The sequence below is a fragment of the Aspergillus affinis genome (genome assembly GCF_023601865.1).
Source record: "Aspergillus affinis strain CMG 70 chromosome Unknown NODE_170_length_60024_cov_89_072547, whole genome shotgun sequence".
Lineage (NCBI taxonomy): Eukaryota > Fungi > Ascomycota > Eurotiomycetes > Eurotiales > Aspergillaceae > Aspergillus > Aspergillus affinis.
Genome location: NW_026515951.1, coordinates 39,062 through 60,024, shown reverse-complemented (window position 1 = coordinate 60,024; position 20,963 = coordinate 39,062). Strand labels below are relative to the sequence as shown.

At 49.5% G+C, this 20,963-nt stretch overlaps 8 protein-coding genes across 8 annotated transcripts; 4 read left to right on the top strand and 4 right to left on the bottom strand.

Moving 5' to 3' along the window:
- Positions 1 to 2,037: 2,037 nt before the first annotated feature.
- On the bottom strand, positions 2,038 to 3,794 carry KD926_003136 (FAD-binding oxidoreductase; the record flags this gene model as incomplete). Its single annotated transcript, XM_053094591.1, has 5 exons — positions 2,038 to 2,318; positions 2,382 to 2,590; positions 2,653 to 3,086; positions 3,156 to 3,623; positions 3,675 to 3,794. 5 exons carry the CDS (start codon positions 3,792 to 3,794, stop codon positions 2,038 to 2,040), a joined length of 1,512 nt encoding a protein of 503 aa, XP_052950673.1.
- Positions 3,795 to 4,469: 675 nt separating this feature from the next.
- KD926_003135 (DUF3425 domain-containing protein) lies at positions 4,470 to 5,424 on the top strand (the record flags this gene model as incomplete). The annotated part of the gene is made up of 2 exons (XM_053094589.1): positions 4,470 to 4,623; positions 4,691 to 5,424. The coding sequence occupies 2 exons, from the start codon at positions 4,470 to 4,472 to the stop codon at positions 5,422 to 5,424; spliced, it is 888 nt and encodes a 295-aa protein (XP_052950672.1).
- A 1,843-nt stretch (positions 5,425 to 7,267) lies between these two features.
- KD926_003134 (alpha/beta fold hydrolase) lies at positions 7,268 to 8,405 on the top strand (the record flags this gene model as incomplete). Its single annotated transcript, XM_053094588.1, has 2 exons — positions 7,268 to 7,489; positions 7,569 to 8,405. The coding sequence occupies 2 exons, from the start codon at positions 7,268 to 7,270 to the stop codon at positions 8,403 to 8,405; spliced, it is 1,059 nt and encodes a 352-aa protein (XP_052950671.1).
- Positions 8,406 to 8,687: 282 nt separating this feature from the next.
- On the top strand, positions 8,688 to 9,452 carry KD926_003133 (putative peroxidase; the record flags this gene model as incomplete). The annotated part of the gene is made up of 1 exon (XM_053094587.1): positions 8,688 to 9,452. One exon carries the CDS (start codon positions 8,688 to 8,690, stop codon positions 9,450 to 9,452), a length of 765 nt encoding a protein of 254 aa, XP_052950670.1.
- Positions 9,453 to 11,033: 1,581 nt separating this feature from the next.
- Positions 11,034 to 15,228, bottom strand: KD926_003132 (uncharacterized protein; the record flags this gene model as incomplete). Its single annotated transcript, XM_053094586.1, has 2 exons — positions 11,034 to 14,532; positions 14,708 to 15,228. The coding sequence occupies 2 exons, from the start codon at positions 15,226 to 15,228 to the stop codon at positions 11,034 to 11,036; spliced, it is 4,020 nt and encodes a 1,339-aa protein (XP_052950669.1).
- A 308-nt stretch (positions 15,229 to 15,536) lies between these two features.
- KD926_003131 (prion-inhibition and propagation-domain-containing protein) lies at positions 15,537 to 17,237 on the top strand (the record flags this gene model as incomplete). Its single annotated transcript, XM_053094585.1, has 1 exon — positions 15,537 to 17,237. One exon carries the CDS (start codon positions 15,537 to 15,539, stop codon positions 17,235 to 17,237), a length of 1,701 nt encoding a protein of 566 aa, XP_052950668.1.
- Positions 17,238 to 17,397: 160 nt separating this feature from the next.
- KD926_003130 (sterol desaturase family protein) lies at positions 17,398 to 18,462 on the bottom strand (the record flags this gene model as incomplete). The annotated part of the gene is made up of 1 exon (XM_053094584.1): positions 17,398 to 18,462. The coding sequence occupies one exon, from the start codon at positions 18,460 to 18,462 to the stop codon at positions 17,398 to 17,400; it is 1,065 nt and encodes a 354-aa protein (XP_052950667.1).
- Positions 18,463 to 19,526: 1,064 nt separating this feature from the next.
- Positions 19,527 to 20,884, bottom strand: KD926_003129 (glutathione synthetase ATP-binding domain-like protein; the record flags this gene model as incomplete). Its single annotated transcript, XM_053094583.1, has 3 exons — positions 19,527 to 19,685; positions 19,750 to 20,585; positions 20,704 to 20,884. 3 exons carry the CDS (start codon positions 20,882 to 20,884, stop codon positions 19,527 to 19,529), a joined length of 1,176 nt encoding a protein of 391 aa, XP_052950666.1.
- Between the last annotated feature and the right edge of the window lie 79 nt (positions 20,885 to 20,963).

Here is a 20,963-nt window from a genome sequence, read left to right as displayed (position 1 = left end):
CCCCCCCCCCCCCCCCCCCCCCCCCCCCCCCCCCCCCCCCCCCCCCCCCCCCCCCCCCCCCCCCCCCCCCCCCCCAGTCGAGCTAAGGTAGTGGATGCCGAATGCATATATCCTCAAGGAAACGAGTTTCTGATAGCCACGCAGCCAGCTCGGTTGCACCTTTTGGGGTGCCTAGCAGGTAGGGGATTATATCAGAAGGGGACCCTGGAGGCCGGGGCAGGCGCCTCTTTGCAATGCAGCAGAAGAGGAAGTGAACTGTAGTCTTTCTTGCACCACAACGGCAGAGAAGGTGGGCATCTTCATGGTTAAACCATTCGTGGTACGTGATAGAACCTGTGACAGCTCGGAATAACCATTCATATGCATATCACCTTGCAGCTCTAATCTCTATATTCATAGCGAGCATTTTACAGACTTGCAGATATACTGTTGTGGATTGATCCTCGAGCAGGTAAACCATAGGGTTTGAAATGCGGATTTTAACCCCTATAGTTAGTATTAGATATATTTCTAGGCAACCCGAAGCTTGTAAAGTCCATATTGTACATAAACCCTTAGCTTTATAAAATTAAGCTGAAAAGGAGAAAAAAAAATCCTTTAAATAATATTGAAAAGTAATCGTCTTTCGTCATCTTCATAGAATATAGCGTGGTGTAGGTATCTTTGTAGGCTTCTGTAAACTGGATATACGGCTTGGAGGAGTAGATTTAGTATAATTGAACCTGAGCCGCAAGACATATAGAACCTATTATCTCGATATATTTTTCCCAAGTTATCGCACGCGGGCTTTTCCAATTCGGAGGTTTAATATTTCTGTTTTAATATTGATAGCCACGACAGTAATAGGCTTTTGCTCAACTTGGAAAAGGATGGTTCGAATTGCAATCGCGCCAACTCTTTAAGACTAAAAATGTTTATTGGACTCCGAGCATCTTCGGGCGCCCTGTTCGGATAACCCTTGCCTTTTATGCTTCAAAATGTCTAAGCCTGCCCGAGGTCCAGCTCAGACGAGAAGCAATGTATGCTCAACTCCCGAGCGCAGAAGAGACATATTTTCACCGGCCGTGACGAGAATAGACTTCATGATTCTCGCTACTCTTATCAGTTTCCCAGGGAGTAGGCGCTCTGTTTCCACTTGTGCTCTATCTCATAGTGTCCTGATGAAAGTTTCAAATTATTATAACATTCTAGGTGGGAAGGGGCATATAGCTATTAACTTACTGCAGCAGCAACACTCTCTTGATAACCCAGGTTCTTGGGTGGCTAGGTACAATAACTCGAAGTATCAATATCATATCCATCTCTCCTAACAAGCTGAAGGCCTAAATGCTGAGCAACTTGCTCAATCTTCCTGATAATTGGATACCAGGATTTATCTCCCTTTTTATAAATGGCAAGAAGTGAACAGTTCCTCATCAATAGTTCCATAGTAGCTCACTTTCGAAGGAACAACTAAATAACTTCGAGAAAGTATGGTTGTCTTTTTGAATTAACCTTACCATATAGAAAAGGATAGACTTTAATCAGTATTCCACCTATTCTGAGGCCTGTTCCAGGTAATGTGTGGCACGAAGAGGTCCATAGTTAGTATCAGATATGATGTTTAAGGTACTGGAGGGGTGTTAACAGATACTCACGCCCTGCTCAGCAAAGATAAGATAGAAATATCTCGTCTCTGTGATGAAAATCCGAAGACTCAACCATAATCACAAGGGGACGACCGATTGTTCGCGTGAAGAACTTTCTGTAATACGTCCTCAGTCATCGCCAAACGCTTCTGGTTCGAGCATCCGATGAAGGTTACGACAGAAACTTTTATCATATCCTCGTCGCCATAAGTGTGACGGCACATAAACCGCATCCAGGCTAGTGATGTAGAGGGTACGTAGATGCGATAAAGTAAGATACTTTGATAAGAGCGAAAACCTAAATTTCTTGCTACAGCCAAGTAATTAGACCGTTCTGTTCGACAATATTCCCGGCATTCTCACTCAAGAGTCGACCAACTCGCTCACAAAACATACATAGGCATTTAAATTATAGCAGCTTCATAAATCCATGCCATAACCCTTGAGAGGTGAATACCCCATGAGGATCTACAGCCTTTTGAATAATCTTCAGCCTATGCACATTTTCGTCGCCATAACCGTCAAAAACCGTGCTGGCCTGTGCCGCCGATGCGTAGTTAATATACTTATACTGACTTGCAACGCCCAAGTCGTTGGCTGCGACGCTTAGTCTTTGAATAATGTTTGCCGTCATGCGGTTAACAGCAGCATCATCAGTGCTGTTCGACCATGCTGTAGAGATCAGGACCACTTGGTAATAAGTACGTCAGCACACGTGTAGGTAGGACTCCAGCAGGGCGTTCAAGCACACACAGAAGAGAGGCTCATCTTGGTCAATCCCCAGAGCGTTCCCGCCTCGCTGCTTCATGGCCGCAAGGGCGTTTCTCTGTAGCGGATAGCAAATGAAGTTGGGAATTAACCCAGCGACCGTCTTGATGGCTTCCACCTCCTGTTCGAAAACTCTCAAGCCTTGCGATAAGAAGGAGCGCGATGGGGCTACGGTGAGCGTAGCAAAAAGATGCCTATGGCATAGTCATGAGTCTGTATTTTTGCATAGGTTGAAGTTTCTCGGGCAGTATCGTACCGTGTGGTGCCCATTTCCTCGTTCCCATCCACCACCTGGCTCATGGGCCCTATGTTTGTGCTTCTGCTCAGCGTGGGGATGCGATCGATAGCCTGGAAAACCGATGGGTTTTGAATTGGTTTCCCGTATCGCTGTGTGCCACTCAGAATGAACCTATCGCTTTCCGAGCTATACGTATAGTACAGATCATATCCCATTTCCTTATCACTGGTAAGAATTTTGTCTGTGTACAAGTCGTAGACCCTGTCGAGAACTTGCTCTGACTGGTTCGCTGCGTAGGTTGTCGTGCTGGTAAAGACAGGGCTCTGGGAAAAGGTGCGAACGGTGAAGGCTGTAATAATGGCGAAGTTGTTTCCACCACCGCGGAGGGCAAAGTAGAGGTCCGAATTGTGCGACTCGGAAGCATTGGTGATGGTTCCGTTGGCGAGAACAGCCTGAACCGAAATGCCAGCGGTTATTGTGTATGTACAGACTTAGTGAGATAGCTGAAGGTAGGTACTAACCTCATACTCGTAAACATTGTCTAATGACCATCCGTATTTGTTCGAGAATGGCGACGTTCCTCCACCCAGGGTGAAACCACCCATACCGACACTACCAACTCGCCCGCCCACAAACGACAAGTTGTGCGCCTCTAAAGCTCTGTACACCTGAAGGGTCGTCGCGCCGCCGCCAATACGCGCCTTGGTACCACCTAGAAGAACCTCGACACTACTCAGACGGTTGAGATCGACTGTCACTCCACCAACCGAGTTAGAATCCTCGGGGTTCCTAGAGTGTCCCCCACCCTTCACGGAAAAGTAGCACCAGTGGCCCACGAGAATGTCGAGGATGCTGGCAACATCTTGGGCCGACGAAGGCTCAACTCGACAAGCCGGATGAGCTTCTTGTTGCTTCGCATCCCAGATTGTGAAATTATCGTTGTGCGGCCAGTGAAATGCAGGCCCGAAGGTTGAGGAAAGCTCCGAGCACTAGACGTATGTCAGATATAGGAGATGACAATGGCGGTGGAGGACATATACTGCTTGTTGACACGCCGTAGGGACAGTCGGATCAGACAAGTTGCTGTCGCTTTCAGAGATGGAAGCTGTGGCGTGTCCCAAAGCAATGAGACACGCTAGAAGTAGAAGCAACTGGGTCATGGTACAGCGGTGTCAGTACCGTTTATGAGGGAATATGAAGTTAGAAGATTTTCTTGATGTCCTATGGATGCGACTGAGAAAGGACTTGCGCTCTTATAGACCACACGTCCGTCTGAACTCCAAAGGGAGTTCTCAGGCTGCATGCCGAGAAGCCCTTGGCAACAGTGACATGCAAAAATCACAGCCATCTGATTTGCAGTCCTAGACATGAGATCCGCATTTGCCAAGGCAATTTACGCAATTCTCATAGTTTCATCCAGGACTGTTTAAAGAGACACAGCAAGCCCAGCTATTCATCGTAAAGCGTCTATCTAGAGATTAGCTGACTGGGAGTATACTGATTTGCAGAGAGTGTGGATCATGTCTGGTTCCATAAAACTTGGATTGCCTGTTACTCCACTTACCCGACCAATTAGACAAGAAGTATCATCAATCTCCCAAGGACTGGGCAAGTAGTCAGTTCAAAGGGGATAAGCGTCATGCAGGACGATGACAGAGTGGGTCAATCCTGCGAGACTCGAAATCAGTCCTTCAAACGGTGCGGATTTGCCCTTCTGTTCACTTTTTCCACTTCCCCTTCCTCTTCGTCCTCCACACGTTCTTGCTGTCATCAAGTTGCATACATTGCTGGGTCAGAAGATCAAAATTTTGGTCTTTCCTGACTCCATCTCAAACATGGATCTCTCGGCCGGAGACCCATCCGAGAAGCTGATTGCTTTGAGTTCGCTCTCGCAGCGTCGTAGCGCCTGGCCAGACGAGGATTGGTCGGGCATCACCGACCCGAAAACACGCCGGAGGCTTCAAAACCGCCTGAACCAAAGGGCTCGACGTAAGTCTGTCATCTGTCGTTCTGCTTTTTGGCGAGTACCCTTTTGACTGTCTGCAAAAAACAATAGGACTACATAATAAGAAACCACTCGACCGTTTAGAAAACAGAAAGACAGAGGATTACAATGGTTTTCCTATAAGTGAGCAGCATGAATCAATGAAACTGGCTCTTCTGTCTCAGATCGATCCCTCTCTAGCAGAAATCGAGATCGTGCATATACTGGAATCTAGTTGCCCGGTGACGAAAACAAGAATGGCCCGATTAGAACGAATAGCTCTTCAGTACTACGCCTTGGGCTCCCCGCGAACGGATCTGCTACTCAACCTAATCTCACTAAATTTCACCAGGGCCCTGATGGAAAACACGAGAATACTCGGCCTCACATCCGACCAGCTCCACGATGATGCAATTTCGCCATTCAACATTGCCGGCCCATGGGTAGACGCTACTCTCTATACCCTTCCAGTAAATCTCCAACCCACTGCGATCCAGCGCTCTATCCCACATCACCCATGGCTAGACCTTCTTCCTGTCCCCCAAATGAGGGATAATTTAATCCTTGCTGGAGATTTCGAGGAGGAAGCCCAGCTTTGTTTAGATATGAAGGGTAATGGAAGCGCGCCCTCAGGAAGAAGCGGCGTTATTGTTTGGAGCGACCCTTGGGACCCGGCGGGGTGGGAGGTGACTGAATCTTTTGTTCGCTCTTGGGGCTGGGTTATCAGCAATTGTTATGATCTGGCCCTTTCGACAAATCGGTGGCGAGCGAAGCGGAACGAAAAGCCGCTGTTTCGCATCAATTGATTTGAATGTGGGCTTTCATATACTATCATTTGAATAGCAAAGTATATTTTTCTGCCATGTAATTTATTATGAATGTGTTCTACGTAAGTCTCGCGGCTAGTTCATTAACAGCCTCATGGCTGGTACAAGGGATCCAAAAAAATTGAGCATTTAGAATCTCTAGCTTGCATGCGATAAGCTAGCTTGAGAACGATTTGGGTCTTCCCTATGCCACCCAGGACGAAAATGGCAAGTTTTCTCGGCCCATTTGGCATGGAAATTAGTTCCTCTTATTTGTCCAGTTCCTGTTGCCGGCCTACGAAGCGGTAATTTCTCCAGAACGGGATCATTACATGACGTCTTTTGGTTAAATATATGGAAGGCAGAACATTCAGCATAGGTAAAAATTGTGCCGTTGGTTTATTCACTAACGTTCCCTGTAGTCAGGCTTCCAGTACTCTAAGAAAGTATTGGCAGCAGAAGCTCCAGTTGCTGCTGCATAGGCTTGCTATAACTTGCTTTTATGATTGTCTGAAAGTTACATACTCCCTTTATAATAAACAAGAGATATTATTTTTAGGCATGGTTGATAGGGTGGTAGAAGATCAATGTAAAAAATAGTAAATTTAAAAAAAAAGTTGCATATGGGTGATATATCCATTGCATATGGGTGGCGGACCCTCGCAAGCGAGGGTCCGTATTTTTTGAAAAAAAATTACAGGGGCCGGTTAGTTAGTTAACTAGTGAGTATTAGTTAGTTATGGAGCTGAGCATGCAGCGTTGCCTGCGCCAAGGTGTTTACAGTGTTTGTATTGTTTGCACTGTTTGTCCTACGCAGTGGGTTTGTTTACTGCTTCATGCAGTAAATCGTTGTCTTCTTCTTGTTCCTTCTTCAACCTAGTGTTCTCGTAAATAACCTGCAATAAGAGCCAGTTCTTCATTCCTGAGGTTGTCACAGGGGGGCGGGATCTCAGTCTAGCTGAGGTAGTGGATGCCGTATGCATATATCCTCAAAGAAACGAGTTTCCGATAGCCACACAGCCAGCTCGGTTGCACCTTTTGGGGTGCCTAGCAGGTAGGGGATTATGTCAGAAGGGGACCCTGGAGGCCGGGGCAGGCGCCTCTTTGCAATGCAGCAGAAGAGGAAGTGAACTGTAGTTTTTCTTGCACCACAGCGGCAGAGAAGGTGGGCATCTTCATGGTTAAACCATTCGTGGTAGGCTGCAAAGTCTCCATGGCCCAAACCACCCGACCAGACCCAGATGGTCGTTTTGGATCTGTGGTTTTTGATGAGATGTAATTAGCTCGGAAGCCGGGAACAGCATTAGTCCGTCCGAGGCTCATATTTTGCAGAGGCCACAATCCTTTACAAATATTCAAGCACTCATGTATCTCTGTACTCTAGGCTACGTTCTAGATAGTTACTTCATTCATTTGCATTTTCCTTATGGCTTAGGCCTCGTACAGCTCGGACCGATCGAACTCCACTATTCGTCCGAGCTTAACCACTTCAGTTTTTAAGAGTTCCAGTCATGTGATCCTGCCGGGATGGCGTGGGTGGCGGTTGTTGTCTGCCGTAGGGGGTTGTGACATCATAAAGGAGGAGCCAATGTACAACCTTTTCTCTGAGATCTGCGCACTAACCTGCAACCATGATCTTTTCTATCATTCGAATAGATAGAATGATCATTTCCCACCCACATCACTCCAATCGGGTATGTTCAATTAGTCACCGAGGGAATTGTGTCGTCATGACGCCCGTCAGGCGGGCCTCGGGATCAGCTGCCAAGAATGGGGCCCATGTGAGATCTCGGCCTTTGCCTTGGTTGCCTGCAGGGCCCCCAACTATCGCTCCACCCGTCAAATGATCCTGTTCCTCTTCCATACTCCCTCCAAAACTCTCTCATTCCCATCCATCATGGCTTCATTAACCGCTGCAGAGATCGTCAATCATCCTGCCTACAAAGCTGTGGGCTATAACCTGACTCCCACCTCGTCCGGCACCCGCACAGTGGCCCAGAACCGTCGTGGCGGTCCCTTCAACCTGTATTATGAGATCCATGGCACGGGACCAATCAAGCTAGTAGTATGTGCTCGAGGCTCGAGCCCTTCTCACATACCGCAAACGGTACTTGTGGCCAGCAAGTCTGACGGACATTATCTAGTGGATCATGGGGCTCAACGCCTCTCACCAAGACTGGCGCCGGCAGACCCGGTACTTTGGCCATGAACTCGCCTCCAAGTACACCTGTCTAGTCTTCGACAACCGCGGCGTCGGCCAGTCCGACAAGAACGTCGCGTTCTACTCCACCTCGGAGATGGCCCGCGATGCCGTGGATCTGGTGGCCTCGCTCGGCTGGATCGATCTGGCCGCGGAACCCACGCGTTCCATCCATGTCATTGGCGCCAGCATGGGCGGCATGATCGCCCAGGAGGTCGGCATGCTGATTCCCGACCGGCTGGCGAGTCTGTCGCTATGCTGTACGGCCCCGCGGTTGGTCCGCACGACGCCGTTCCTGGAAAACCTACGGCAGCGCGCCACCATGTTCATTCCGCGGCATATCGACGTCGAGCTGGATCAGTTGGCGCATTCCATGTTCGCGGATGAGTTTCTGACTCGGCCCGATACGGAGCATGAGGGTGCGAAACTGAATTTTCCGACGAATCGCGATCGGTTCGCGGCGTCGGCATTGAAGAAGAGAGAGGATACGGAGGGGTTCACGAAGAAGGGGTTCATGATGCAGGTTGTGGCGTGCTATTTCCACCACAAGACGGCGGAGCAGTTGAAGGAGCTGGGCGATCGTGTGGGGAGGGAGCGGATTTCGCTGCAGCACGGGACGGAGGATCGGATGCTTACGTTCAAGCACGGAGAGATTCTGAAAGAGGAACTGGGCAAGGGGATCTTGTGGAAGGTCTACGAGGGGACAGGTCATATGTTGGGATGGGAGCGAGAGCAGGAGATAAATCAGCTGCTGGAGAAGTTTTTCCAGCAGTGGAGCTAAAGCATCTATAAATATAAGCCTGGCTGAGTAAATACTGGCCGTCGATTAGCCAGTTCGGGATCCGTGTACTTACCAGATAAGCGTTGTACCTTCAGTCAGGCAGCATAAGCCATCAGCCTGCGCGGTCATCTGTGCTCACCCATGACCTCCGATCTACCGGGAACCCTGCCTACAAGAAGGTCAAGGATAAGCTTCTTCTTCCCCGGACGCTATTAATTCACATCCCACTCCTACCCGTGCATCTTCCCAATACTTTCAACCCCATCCAATCTGATCCCCACAATGTCCTCCTCGACCAGCATCACAGAACCCGATCCCCCTCGAGGCGATTTTCAACCCGCAGGCCCAACCGACCTTCGCGCTCCCTGTCCCGCCCTCAACAGCCTCGCCAACCACGGTCTCATCGCGCGCTCCGGCCGCAACATTACCGCTGCCGAGCTCACCTCCGCCGTCCGCTACCTCGGTCTCGGTCCAGACGTCGCCTACCTCCTCGTCGGCAGCGCCTTCAAGGTCCACTCGGACGACCAACGAAACCCTCCACCAGGCACCAGATGGTCCGGTCTGCGAGATCCCGAGCAAGTCAATGGAGATGGCGTCCCCGTGCTCAACCTCGACCAAGTCGGCCGTCCCCACGCCACCGAACACGACGTCTCACTCACCCGCCAAGACCGGCTTGTAGGCAACTACATGAATCTAAACCCTGACCTCTACGAGGATCTGCTCTCCTCCCCGCGAGATCCGTCGATTTTCCGACTGTCAGATTTAGGTCGATTCCGAAAAACTCGGTACGATCAGCAAAAGCGAGCCAACGAGAACCTGGATTTTGACACGAAGAAACATTTCATCGCGTGCGCAGAGGTGGCAGCTATCAGCACGGTATTTGGCCAAGGGCTCCGACGAAAGGTGCCGAGGAGGTATATCGAAGCGGTATTTGGGGAGGAGAGGCTGCCGTATGACGAGGGGTGGAGGCCACGATCGTGGAAGGTCTTTTTGCCCGAGGTGGCGGTGTTCGTATTGGGGGCTTCGTGGTATGCGTGGCCGTTCTGAGGGGTAGGATGTTTGCTTTTTTTGCTGTTCTTTCTCGGTCCTCTGATTATGGGTTGTTTGGTGTTGTATCATGTTGTATCATGTTGTATCATGTTTGTATCTTTTTTTTTTTTTTTTTCTCGCTTCATCTTCTGGTTTTGTTTTGCGCGTGGTTGTCTTTCTTTTTCTCGTCTGTGGGCAATCTAAATTAATCGACTGGCCTACCTTATTCAATGCTATACAATGTACTTATTCATCCAAGTATCTCTGAGAAGTCAGTATGCGTATGCAAGGCCAGCAAGCAAGCAACAACATCTGCCCGGCCAACTGTAATCGCAATCGAGATCATGTTCAAGCTATAATTTACTCCGCAATGCGGCATCATAGGTCCAGATCGTCCAAGCCATGCTCAATAACAACCACTCCTGTTACGACAAGATCGGAGTTTTCAAGGACTAGAGTCTAGATCCCAGGTCCTCGTTGCATTTCTTTAGACCTAATGCTGATAATGAAACCATAGTACATCGATCGTACTGGGGGCAGAAGATCTCGTGTCACTTCATGATCACATTATAATAATCTATCCCTCGCCAACCAAAGCAGGTCAGAAGGCAGCGAATGTCCTTGGTAAGGCATGTTCAGGAGTCCTTGAGAGTGGCTAGCAGCGTCCTACGGAGTAGAGAGTAGACCGTTAATACCCACTCCGCCCCGGATTTACTCCGTTTCGCGATACTACGTTATACGCTAAGTCTCTCTAAGTTAGTGTAATCATTTAACCAATTATATATAGAGATGTTACCTCCTGAAGCCAGGGGGCTTTCCTGTACGGGAGAACGTTCCGGAGGATCAAGGGATCCTCTGCGGCAGGCATCCAGGAACATTCCTAGGGATCCTGCAGGCATTCCTGCCTGAGGCAAGCTCCAGGCAGTATATAGAGTCCCTGGATTCTCTCTCCTAGATAGCCTTTTCCTCCCTATGGGAAAATTCTTTGACTACGAGTCATAAACAAACTTGTCTTTTACTAAGCTCCTTTGTAGACCGTCACAAGAGACGCGTTCTCCACTCCTTTTCCTCGCCAAAGGGTACCTAAACCCGTCGCGATTTCTTACTTAGTAGGTCACTTTTCAAAAACTTGCAATTTCTAGATGGGAAATCGGTAATTCTATACTGTAAAGGGGATCAAGATTCACCACAGTATATAAGACAAAGAATAAAATACAGAGCAAAGACCATATCAACCTATTACTTAATATAATATATAATATATTGTGTTAAAAAAGTGGCCCTCCAACTCTGTATACTAATATTATTGGTGACTTGGTGTTATGGATTAATGACTCAAGTATAAGCCGGCTTTCATTATCGACAAATCAACTATTACTATATTATTAAATCCCAGGGTCGAGAGATCTGCTAATTATGATGATCGCCGCCATTCCTGTTTGGGCTCCGCCGGTCCAGTGACCCCTCTTCCTGAAAGCTTCTTTGCCCTTTCCAATCTTTCGCATTTTCATACTGACGACCAGCGTGCGAGATCTGAGAACACATACCAAATTTTCGGTTATCCTTTTGAGAAAGCTCGCGGATGAACTCCGGTGAAGACTATTGTGGTTTGACCCTTGACTTCTCGTTCTTTTCATCCAAAAGCCGGATGATCTCGGCCCTCTCATCTTGCCACTTCGTCTTGTCTAGCTCTGATGCTAACTGTCGCGCCGTTTTACCTTCAGAATCCTTTGTAGAGATAGCAGCCCCCCCTTCCAGAAGCTTTCCCACGGCCAGCGGAGTGGCACGAAAGACTGCTTGATGGAGCGCGGTTCGACGCTGCACGCCGGCATTCTCATTAAGCTTGATACCTTGACTCTGGAGAAGAAGGTCCAAAATGGTTTCTTGATCTGCGACTAAGGGTCCAGCCCATTGAGCTGCAGCCAGGAGCAGGGGTGTGGCACCAGTTTGATTCTTGGCATTGACAGATGCACCACGGAAAAGCAACAATCCCACGGCCATCGGACTCCGTCGTCTGATGGCAAGATGCAAAGGGCTGTCACGCGTATGAGGGGTGTAGACATTGACATCTGTCTCCTTCCCCCCACCTGCGACGAGAAGACACGCCAGTGCATCGAGTTGGTGTTTTTCAAGAACGTCGGTCTTTTGGACGTCGAAGACGCTCAGAATAGGTCGTTTACCGGTATGATCGGGCTTGTTTGTGTCAGCACCGCCGTTGATCAGGTCTCGGACAAGACTCGTATGGCCGGCGAAAAACGACTGCTCGATTGCGATCTGCAAGGCCGTGCGTCCGGTCCTTCTCTCTCTGACGTTCAAATTGACGTCGTGGTTCATTAGCTCCTGGACGCATTTATAGTGCTGATATGTGCCTCCCTTGATTGCTCGAATAAGAGGTGCTGGTCGGGGCTTGAATTCAGTTCCCGGATTGCACCCGTCTCTTAGTAGAATCCTCACTGCTTGCACGGCCCCTTCAGTACAAAAACTCTCCAGAATGCGTTGGTCCCGATCTAACCATTTCCACATACTCAGCCTGCGGCGATTGATTGGAATTATTCGGGTGTCTTGCGTTGAGGCGGCTTCCCAGGCCGTGTCCATATACACCTGAGGACTGAAAACTGATCCCGGGCTTTGTTTTTTTGGTGTAGCCTGTTTTGCGCTTGATAAGAGTGCCTGTTTGTGGAGAGACATGGACCCTTTCTTGGAACTGGTTGCCTTTTTTTCTCCCTTGGCTGGTGATGTGTGACCTTCCGCTTTTTCGGACCGTGTCTTCTTTTCTGGGCTGGGTTTATTACGTGACTCCGGTTTGGTATTCGCTTCGGGCTGTGTGAGGTGATCACTCGACTCCTTCATAGGTCGTGCTTGCTCCGTCTCTGTAAACCGTAACCTCTTCCCCTCTGGGGTAGATGTCCCTTGTGGTGCTGCCATGGCTTTTGGTTTATCTTGGGATCCATCCCTTTGTGATTCACTGGCAGGCGGGATCTGCTTCACCTTCTTGGCCTCTGTCTTCCGTTCCGATACGGGTGGCGATGTTTCGTTTCGCAGTTTCTTTATCGACGCGCTTTGGTCATCTTGCTCTTTGGACTTGTTCTTCTTCACCGAACAGGATGATATGTGTGGTTCCTCTCCAGCTTCTGGCCTCTCTTGTAGCGGTCTCTCGCTAATCCATACCGCTGGACCGACGCGCTCTTTGATTTGTTTCTTCTTTTCGCACGGCTTTGTCTTGACTTCTGGTGCGGCCTGTGATGCATTCTCCTGTGGCGTTTCGACGCCCATATCGCTTTCTCGGCTCAAAGAAGAACCATTTCCAACAGCCTGTGGTATCAGGTCACTTGAAGATTGGTCGATGGCTTTAAAAGATATTCCATGCTCAGATGCCTTTGTTTCTGAGTCATGACTTGGTGATGAAGCCGTCGGGTCCCCTTCACGAGAGACAATTGTCCAATCAACTGCTGACTTGTCCGGTGTATCAGCGCAAGGCAAACGCGGGCTCTTGAACAGATCTGTAGATTGTACTCTCAGAGTTCTCTTCTCGCTTGGAACTTGTGATATTGCTGTTTCTGACCATGATAGAACCCCAGAGTCTTGCCCTTCCCTGGATACCATTGGCTCCTTGCATTCTGAGGAAGAGGGATCGCTTGTTGAGGTCTCTACTACCGGAGGTAGAGGAGGTAGATCTAGCGAGTCGTCATATTTCCAAACTGTACCACTGGAGGACGGTAGCATATTCGCTAGGAATTCTGGTCCTCTGTCGGTTGTCTCGGCCCGGGTATCATCTGCCCAAACATTCAATTCAGCTTCCGCGAGAGACCATATATTCCCTAGTTGACCACCACCGTCATATGTCGCCCCACCCCCCGCGCCATCATTGTGTGACTCGCCTTGGACGGTGATATCCTGAACAGATTCAGTCGGGACTTGAAACGGCCGGGTCGTTCTCTCTGATTTGCCATCAGCCGGGTCGCTGTGCGAGTCCATATCCTCGTGCAACGACAGATAACTGCCAGTGATAGATATTTCATCCAGATGCACCATTCTATCCTCATCAGAGCTCTCGGCAGAGTAAGCTGTCGAGCTGTCCTCCACGATCCGGATAGGGACCTCTATATCCGAAGACACAGCTGTGCCACTAATACTCACTGAAGTCAACGACATATCGTCATCCCCGACATCGTCCAGCCAGTTCTCAATGGTCTGGTTTCTCTCCGACTCTCGGGCCTTGTCGACTGGGGGCTCCAAAAGTGCAGTGAGCTGGGCACGCACGTCTGCCGAGTTACCCGGGGCAGGAGCTTGGCTGTCTAGGGTTTGCTGGGTATAAAGAAAGGAACGCTGTTCGTAAACCGGCCAGCAGTCAACGCAGCAGAAAGCGTGGAAAGAGGGCGACTCTAGGACATGTTTCATAAGACCTCCAGCCTTTAGGCGCTTATTTGGTTTCTCCTGCAGCAGATCTCGCACCCAGGATAATGGCTCGGTGCTTTCATCCCGCGCTTCGGCATAACTGGTGAGTGCCCCGATCCACGTATCTATCACAGGAAGGTTTGCCCATAGGTAAGGCTCTGTTCCGTGAGGATGCGAAAACGCATGCAGCCGGGCTTTCAACTCGCGAATAGTGCTGCCCATCAGAACGGTGGACATTTCCATGAAGACCACGCCTAGTGACCACATATCACTCGCAGTACTGCGGCTCTGATGTAGCGCGACCTCTGGAGCAATGTATTCAGCTGTATATGGGACATTGCGATGGTTGGTGATACTGTGTTTCGAGCCCTTCCAGCTGTACGCCGTTCCGAAATCAGCCACGAAGACCCGGCCGTCCTTGATGAGAATGTTCCGCGACTTGAGATCCCGATGACGAATCTTGTTCTCGTGCAGATACTGGATTGCGCCCGCCAGGCACCCGAAGAATGGTCGCAGGCACTCAGCCCCGGTCCCTGCGCGGCCTAGATTTCGCAACAGTTTTTCCAGGTCATAGTCTGCCACGGGTTGCATAAGGAATGCAATATACTTCTCATCGGTGTAGGAAGCGACATATCGAACCAGATGATTATGAGAAAGAGTTTTCAGATATGACAACTCCCGGATCAGAGACATTTGCCCTAGCCTGTTGGTTGTGGTATCTCTTCCGCGCAAGACGCGTTTTCGTGCATAAGATTCGAGGCTTAATCGGCTGGTCACGGCGTCGACTACTCTGGTTGAAAAAAGCAACAAAGAAAATCGGTTAGTCTCTCTCGCAAGCCGATCTAAAGGTCATGAAAACGAAACTTCGGGGAACTTACCCATATCCACCCTGCCCCAGCGTGCCCTTATAGTAGAAATATCTCTGTGCATTCCCCGCAAGACTCAGATGCGGTCCACCGTGATCATCTAGGCCCTTTGCCCCGGAAGAAAGCACATAGCTCTGAAAGTGCAAGAATGACTCTCGAATTTCGTTCTCGTACAAGAAGGCTGGAAGTGTGTCCTCGTTAAAGGGAATATGGAAGTCGGTCAACTCGGCCTTCACAAAAGAGTCCAACAGATCTAACCGCTGGATGTTGCGCAAAACAATGTATATGCGCGGTCGCTCACTCCAGGCAAGCAGTCGCTCATCGCCGGTGACTTTGCCTTTGTTCAAGAGAATATCACTTATCTCATTGCATCGGTTGATGCCCACGCTGCTAGATGCGCTAGGGCTGGTCGCAGATACTGGCCGACACAAGCGATCCAGCAAATCCTCGATATCAGCCTCATCTTTTCGAACGCCAGGTGGCGGATTGGATGATGGTGCTCTTCTCCCAAATACTCCTTGGAAGAGTCCCATCGGTCTGATGGAAAAGGGCTGGGACATGGTAGACCGAAACTCTCAACCAACAGACCCAGTTATCGGGAGGCATAGAAGGGTTGGCATAACGACATGGTTCGTGGGTGCCGAGCAAGGACAGGATAACGAAGCTGAACTGACGAGGCCATGCACTGTACTAAGAAGCGGGGTGTGAGGGGCGTCAGCCTCGCGATGAATCCTTCTCGACATGACGTGGCGCTTAGCGCTCGATCGCTCGATCGCTCGATCTTCCTTCACTCCCCGCTTCCCGGCCTGCTCATAACCGGTACCTTTTCTGTGACGTGAGCATGGAGGTTCTGGGAACGATTGTCAACGCCGTGCAGGTTTTCGAGACATGCGTCAGTACCTATAAACTTATCTGTCTTGCAAACAACGTGGGCAAGGATGGCGATCAGATCGTGTCGCGACTGCAATGGCAATATTATCGGCTAATACAATGGGGGGAAAAATCGGGAATCGAGTCCAACACCCCGTCAAACCGGCTGAACTGGGAGGTCGCTAGGAGTTTGCTAGAAGAGCAACGAGAGTTGTTAACCTCGGCCGAGAAGCTCAAATCCAAATATAATCTCGACATTGACGATGAGAGTTTAACTACGACGAAGCTAGAAGAGAAGCCTGTCGAGGCATCCTCTAGCTTGACCAGATTTCTTCGCCATTTGACGACTACAGAGTCAGGTAGCCCTCGAGCAAGGGCCATCCAAAGTCAAAATAGCCCCATTCGGCGTCTTCGCTGGGCTAGTACAGGGAAAGAAAAGACAGACCGTGTGGTTAGCGACATCGCAGAGTTGAACGACCGTCTGGACTACCTGTTAGACTCGGCTGACCGCGAAAGACTCCATGCTGCGTCAGACTCATTGCTTAGAGACCTAATCACACACTGTAGCAATCCTAGCGAGTTGAGCACCATTAGTGCTCTCTTGAATCCATCAACCTCGGATTCGAGCCAGGCTCTCGCTGCGGCTGCATCTTTGCGACAGATTCGTCTGCTGCTAGCGCCATCCAAGGGTTCGGAACATAAATCCGAGCCGCGAGGTGTTCCTCTTCAACTCCTCGAACTTCGGCCGCGACGCCTGACTCCTGAGGATTCGGCGCACTCCTTAAAATACGCGGGGATCGAGCCCGCGCTTTACAACGGACAGAAAGTTATTGTAGAGTGGAAATTCGCGGGAGATCCAGGCTGGGACCAACTTGCTAGATATGTCCGCCGGCTAGGGCTGCTATTGAGTAAAATGGATGATCCATCGTTCCATACTCTGCCGTGGCAAGGTCTATTACCGTGGCGTGAAAGATCGCTATTTGGCTTTGTGTACAGATATCCGGTTCAAACTGAGGAATTCAAGGGCTCTTTTCGGTACGAGTCTCTACATAAGGTGATCCAATATCCCTCGATTGCCCCGTTAAACCGCCGCGTGAGGATCGCAATGGATATGGCGGAGACGGTGCTCCAGCTTCACACGGCTGGCTGGCTACACAAGGGAATTCGATCCGAAAATATCATCGCATTCTTCACTCAGGACGAAGATGTTCTTCCAGAGAAAGCTCACCTCGTTGGGTTCGAATACGCCAGGCCCGACTCTCAAGACGGTTTAGCCATAACGCAACCTCCCGCTGGCTCAGATCTATACCGACATCCGAAGGCGCGGGGAACTCGTCGGAAATCATACCGCAAGTCGTTTGATCTCTATGGATTAGGGTGTGTTCTTCTTGAACTCGCGCTCTGGAAACCATTGGATCGAATTCTTGCTGAGGCTTATCTTGTCACCGGTGAAGATAAAGTCCACTCCGATGGGAATCCCACAAGCGTATCTCCAGTGCCGTCGCTGCTGTCATTTCAGACATGCTTATCGTTGCAGCTGCTTGTCATGCACCATGCTGGTAGCACATTCTGCGATGCTATCGCCCTTTGCTTTGAAGACCAGGCGTTCGATGAAGATGGGTTGGACATACAAAAGGCAGTGCTGGAGAAACTGGGGACGATTCATATATAGAGGACCTGATGATTGTCTGTTTGACGAGGTATTGATCTAGGGCCATTAAGAAAATCACCGGTGATACTAAGTCTTAGAACTTTCTCGATGCTATAGAACGCCTTTTAATCATCCAAGAAAGACTCAACAGGAAAAAAAAAATGGATTAAACCGATACTCATTAGAAGAGATCCATCCACACCACCCTCTCATAGTCAATATTCGTTTGCCTTGCTTCTACCCTCTCCCCACAAGTACCAAACAACCGATCCCAAACCCTTGTCTGCTTACCATAATTAAAACTCTTCCGATATCCCTTCCGATGATGCAAATCATGGTCCTCAATTGCCAACTCAACATCATAAAGCCGTAGCAGCCATAAAACCGGTGAAGGAGTAAGAGAATGTAGCCGAATACCACTATGGCCAGCAATTTCAGCAATAATGACATACTCAAGGCAAAACCACCACTCATAGAAACCAAGAGGAAGACCGACAAGCCCCATAGTACCAAGAGCTAGAAGTGGTACAATGACGGTCTCGAAAAGCTCTTGCTCGTCATCCGCGAACGCCGAAAAAGCCGCGGTAGGGTGTTTAGTCAAGTGATGTGTACGGTGATATTTCCAAAGAAAAGGCACCTCATGGCAGGCACGGTGGTAAATGTAAAACCAAAAGTCGAGAACAAGGCCATAAAGAGATAATTTAGCCAGGAATGGCGCCCATGATGTGAAGTCGCTGATGGCCGTGAGAGGCGAGACGTCAGGGTTATACGTGATAAGCACGGCTAGGGCAACGCGGAAACCTGCTACCTTGCATAGAGAACCCAGTATCTTACCGACGGCAGAGTTCGGAACGCCATCGCGATCAGCTATGTCTCCGTCAAAACAGCCGTACTGGTACATTCCACGGCGCAGCAGACGAACGTGGTGGACAATGTGGAGCGCATATGCGCTGCTGTAGAGGAAAAATGCGGCACATTTTCCAAGACAGCACCCCGTCAAGATGATCCAAGTTTGATGGAACAACATGGGTATGGCAGCAAAGACGATGATAAAGCGATGCAGCGACCATTGGGACATATAGGGAATTTTATCGGTCTTTGAATGACTAGGCAGTGGCTGGCGCGGAAAGACAGGGTAGAGGTTCATAAAATCGACGAAGCGCTGGGGTCCATTCCATGTGCTTCGGTCCTTGAACGGCCAATCTGAAATCATAGAATGGGGGTTGGATTCTGCAGCCCGGCCCATTCTGAGAATTGCTCGGCTTGTATCGTATACTTATTTATTCGTCGTGGTTTTTCCCTCTGGACTGTAAATTTGGGTCTTTAAGATCTAACTTATGTTATACCGAGACCTGGTCCGGAGTACTACCTTCGCAGAAAGTTTTGAGTGAATGTGGCCGTTGAGGGTGATAAGAGAAAGCCGCGAGGGGTTGTTTTGTGATGTTCCCTTTAAGTATTTCAAGAACTCAGGTAAGGATCTTAGCCCCAACTTTCCATGCATCGCATCCTAAACAATGCATCAAAAGCAAAGTGGGACCCAGATCGCTCACCGACTGTCTTTAAGGTCAGCATAGCCTACACTGTACGGAGTAAGTTAATCCGCCGAAAGGGGTTTTTTCTTGTTTGGGTTCATTGGATACATCCTGTATGGCCCATAATTCACATTCTTTGACTAAAACAGCCACATTTCATGATATATCATGCAGTTTGTTTGGGACAATGGCGGTCATCCAGGTCATTCCCTTATCCCTTGCTTACGATCATTGATTTGTACACATTCCAATTCATTGAATCATGCTGCGTATTTTGGCTTGATTGATTGATTTTGACCCGCATTTGTTAGTGATTTGAAAGATTGAAAAGAACATAGATATGAGATGTATAGACCTTTAATTTTCGCCGATTGAGAACAGTCAGTTTCCAAGCCACCTCCAAACCACCACATTCAGACAGTTTCTGCACGGATATAATTTCATCTATGCATCATGAAACAGTTCTTGCAAGAATAAGCTCAAGCCTAAGGATATCCGAGGTCTAGGACTGGAGAAGCTTTTGTGAGAGCGGAGTAGCCCTTTGCAAAAGAGATGCCCACTCCTGATTATTTAAAACAGACCTACAGTTCAGGTTACCACTAGTAAGTGCTTAGTGGTCATAGTGATGATAATATGTGATTATCTATATAAACAAATAGGACCTCCTAATCAAATGGATTGACTGGATTTGATGGATGTATTTATCTGGCGCACACAATATTCAGTTTCAGACCTACTTATATACACAAGTCCGTAGAAAGGACCTTGTTACCACAGTCTAAAACGGACTGCGATACTTGCGAAACACGTCCAACGGCTGAGCTGTCTGCAGAATATTTTTCAGCAAAGTCCCATAGTCCCAGCCGAGAGCTGCCGCCGACAGAGCAGTCAAGCTTGCTTGATCTTCGCGTCCCGGACGACCAGGTCCAGTCATGTTCTATCAACCACATCACGTAAGCAATCAAGCTCCTCCCAGGAATTAGAACATCATATAGACTTACCGGCTTCATGTTGATGTCAAAGAGCGCAAAAGGAGAGTCCTTGCTGAACCGTCGTATGTCCACCCGAATCGGAGCCGTTGCCCCAATCAGTTCGGCAACTTTCGCACATTGATCCATGATATCCCCAAACGCGGGATCCTTCATCTCCTCCTCTGGAATCACCTGAGAGTTGGCAGTCACCGCGACGACACCATTGTACGGCGCGATGCCATCCGCATGGTTGAACCTCACAACGGGCAAGGTACTCCAGTGCCGAGGCCGACCCGGGGACGGAGGCATCACGGTAATCGTCGCCTCCTCACCCGCCAGGAACTCCTCCAGCATGACGAGAGGAGATTCCCCGAGCAGGGTCTGCACATGGGCCTTCAGCTCAGCGGGATTGCGACAGACCTTGACGCCGTGGCTGCCTCGACCACGAACCGGTTTACCCACCACGGGGTACCGATCGATAGAAGCGACCAGCCGGTCCAGGTCATCTGAATCGCTGACCATCCAGGAGCGAGGAAGAGTGAGACCGCCCAGCTCTCGGAGCTTGCCGTTCAGGTACGCCTTGTCGTCGAATTTCTCTACTAGGCTAGGTGGCTGGCCCACGATGTAGAGGTCTGGGGCATGGGTGTCAAGTTTCTTTGAAGTTTGGAGGGGATGCGAAGAAAATAGGATTGTGTTCGCCCAGAGATGATTGACGCCTTGCTGCACGGCAGAGTAGATGCCCTCTTCTGTGTCGGGGAAGCACCACCCTTCATGCGATGATTCCTGCGGGGAGCTGCTCGGAGTGATCACATTGATGCCTTTTGTTCGGAGAGTGTAGGCGATGTCAGCTCCGGAGTCTTGGTAGCCTGGCGTAAGTCAGTATTTTGCAATTCTAAAATGCACTTTAATCCCTCATATTGGCTTGTTCAAAACCACTAACAGAGGAACCCTTGATGATTGTCGGGAATGGCCCGGAATTCTTACCTCCTGGTTTCCGGGGTTTACGAGCACCATTGATGACAGGGGAGTCAATGGCCTGATAAAGCAAAGCCACGGTAGGCGGGTTACGACTGGAGGAGTATCTAATCCATGTTTTGCCCGCGATAGCTAATTTCCAGCAACGGGGTGATGAGCGTAAGGCGGCGCCGAAGACGGGGTTCGGCATAATGCCGATGATAGTGAACGCGTATTCAGTTGGAGAAAGCACGCACGGCTTGGATTTAGCGATGATATATAAATCCCTG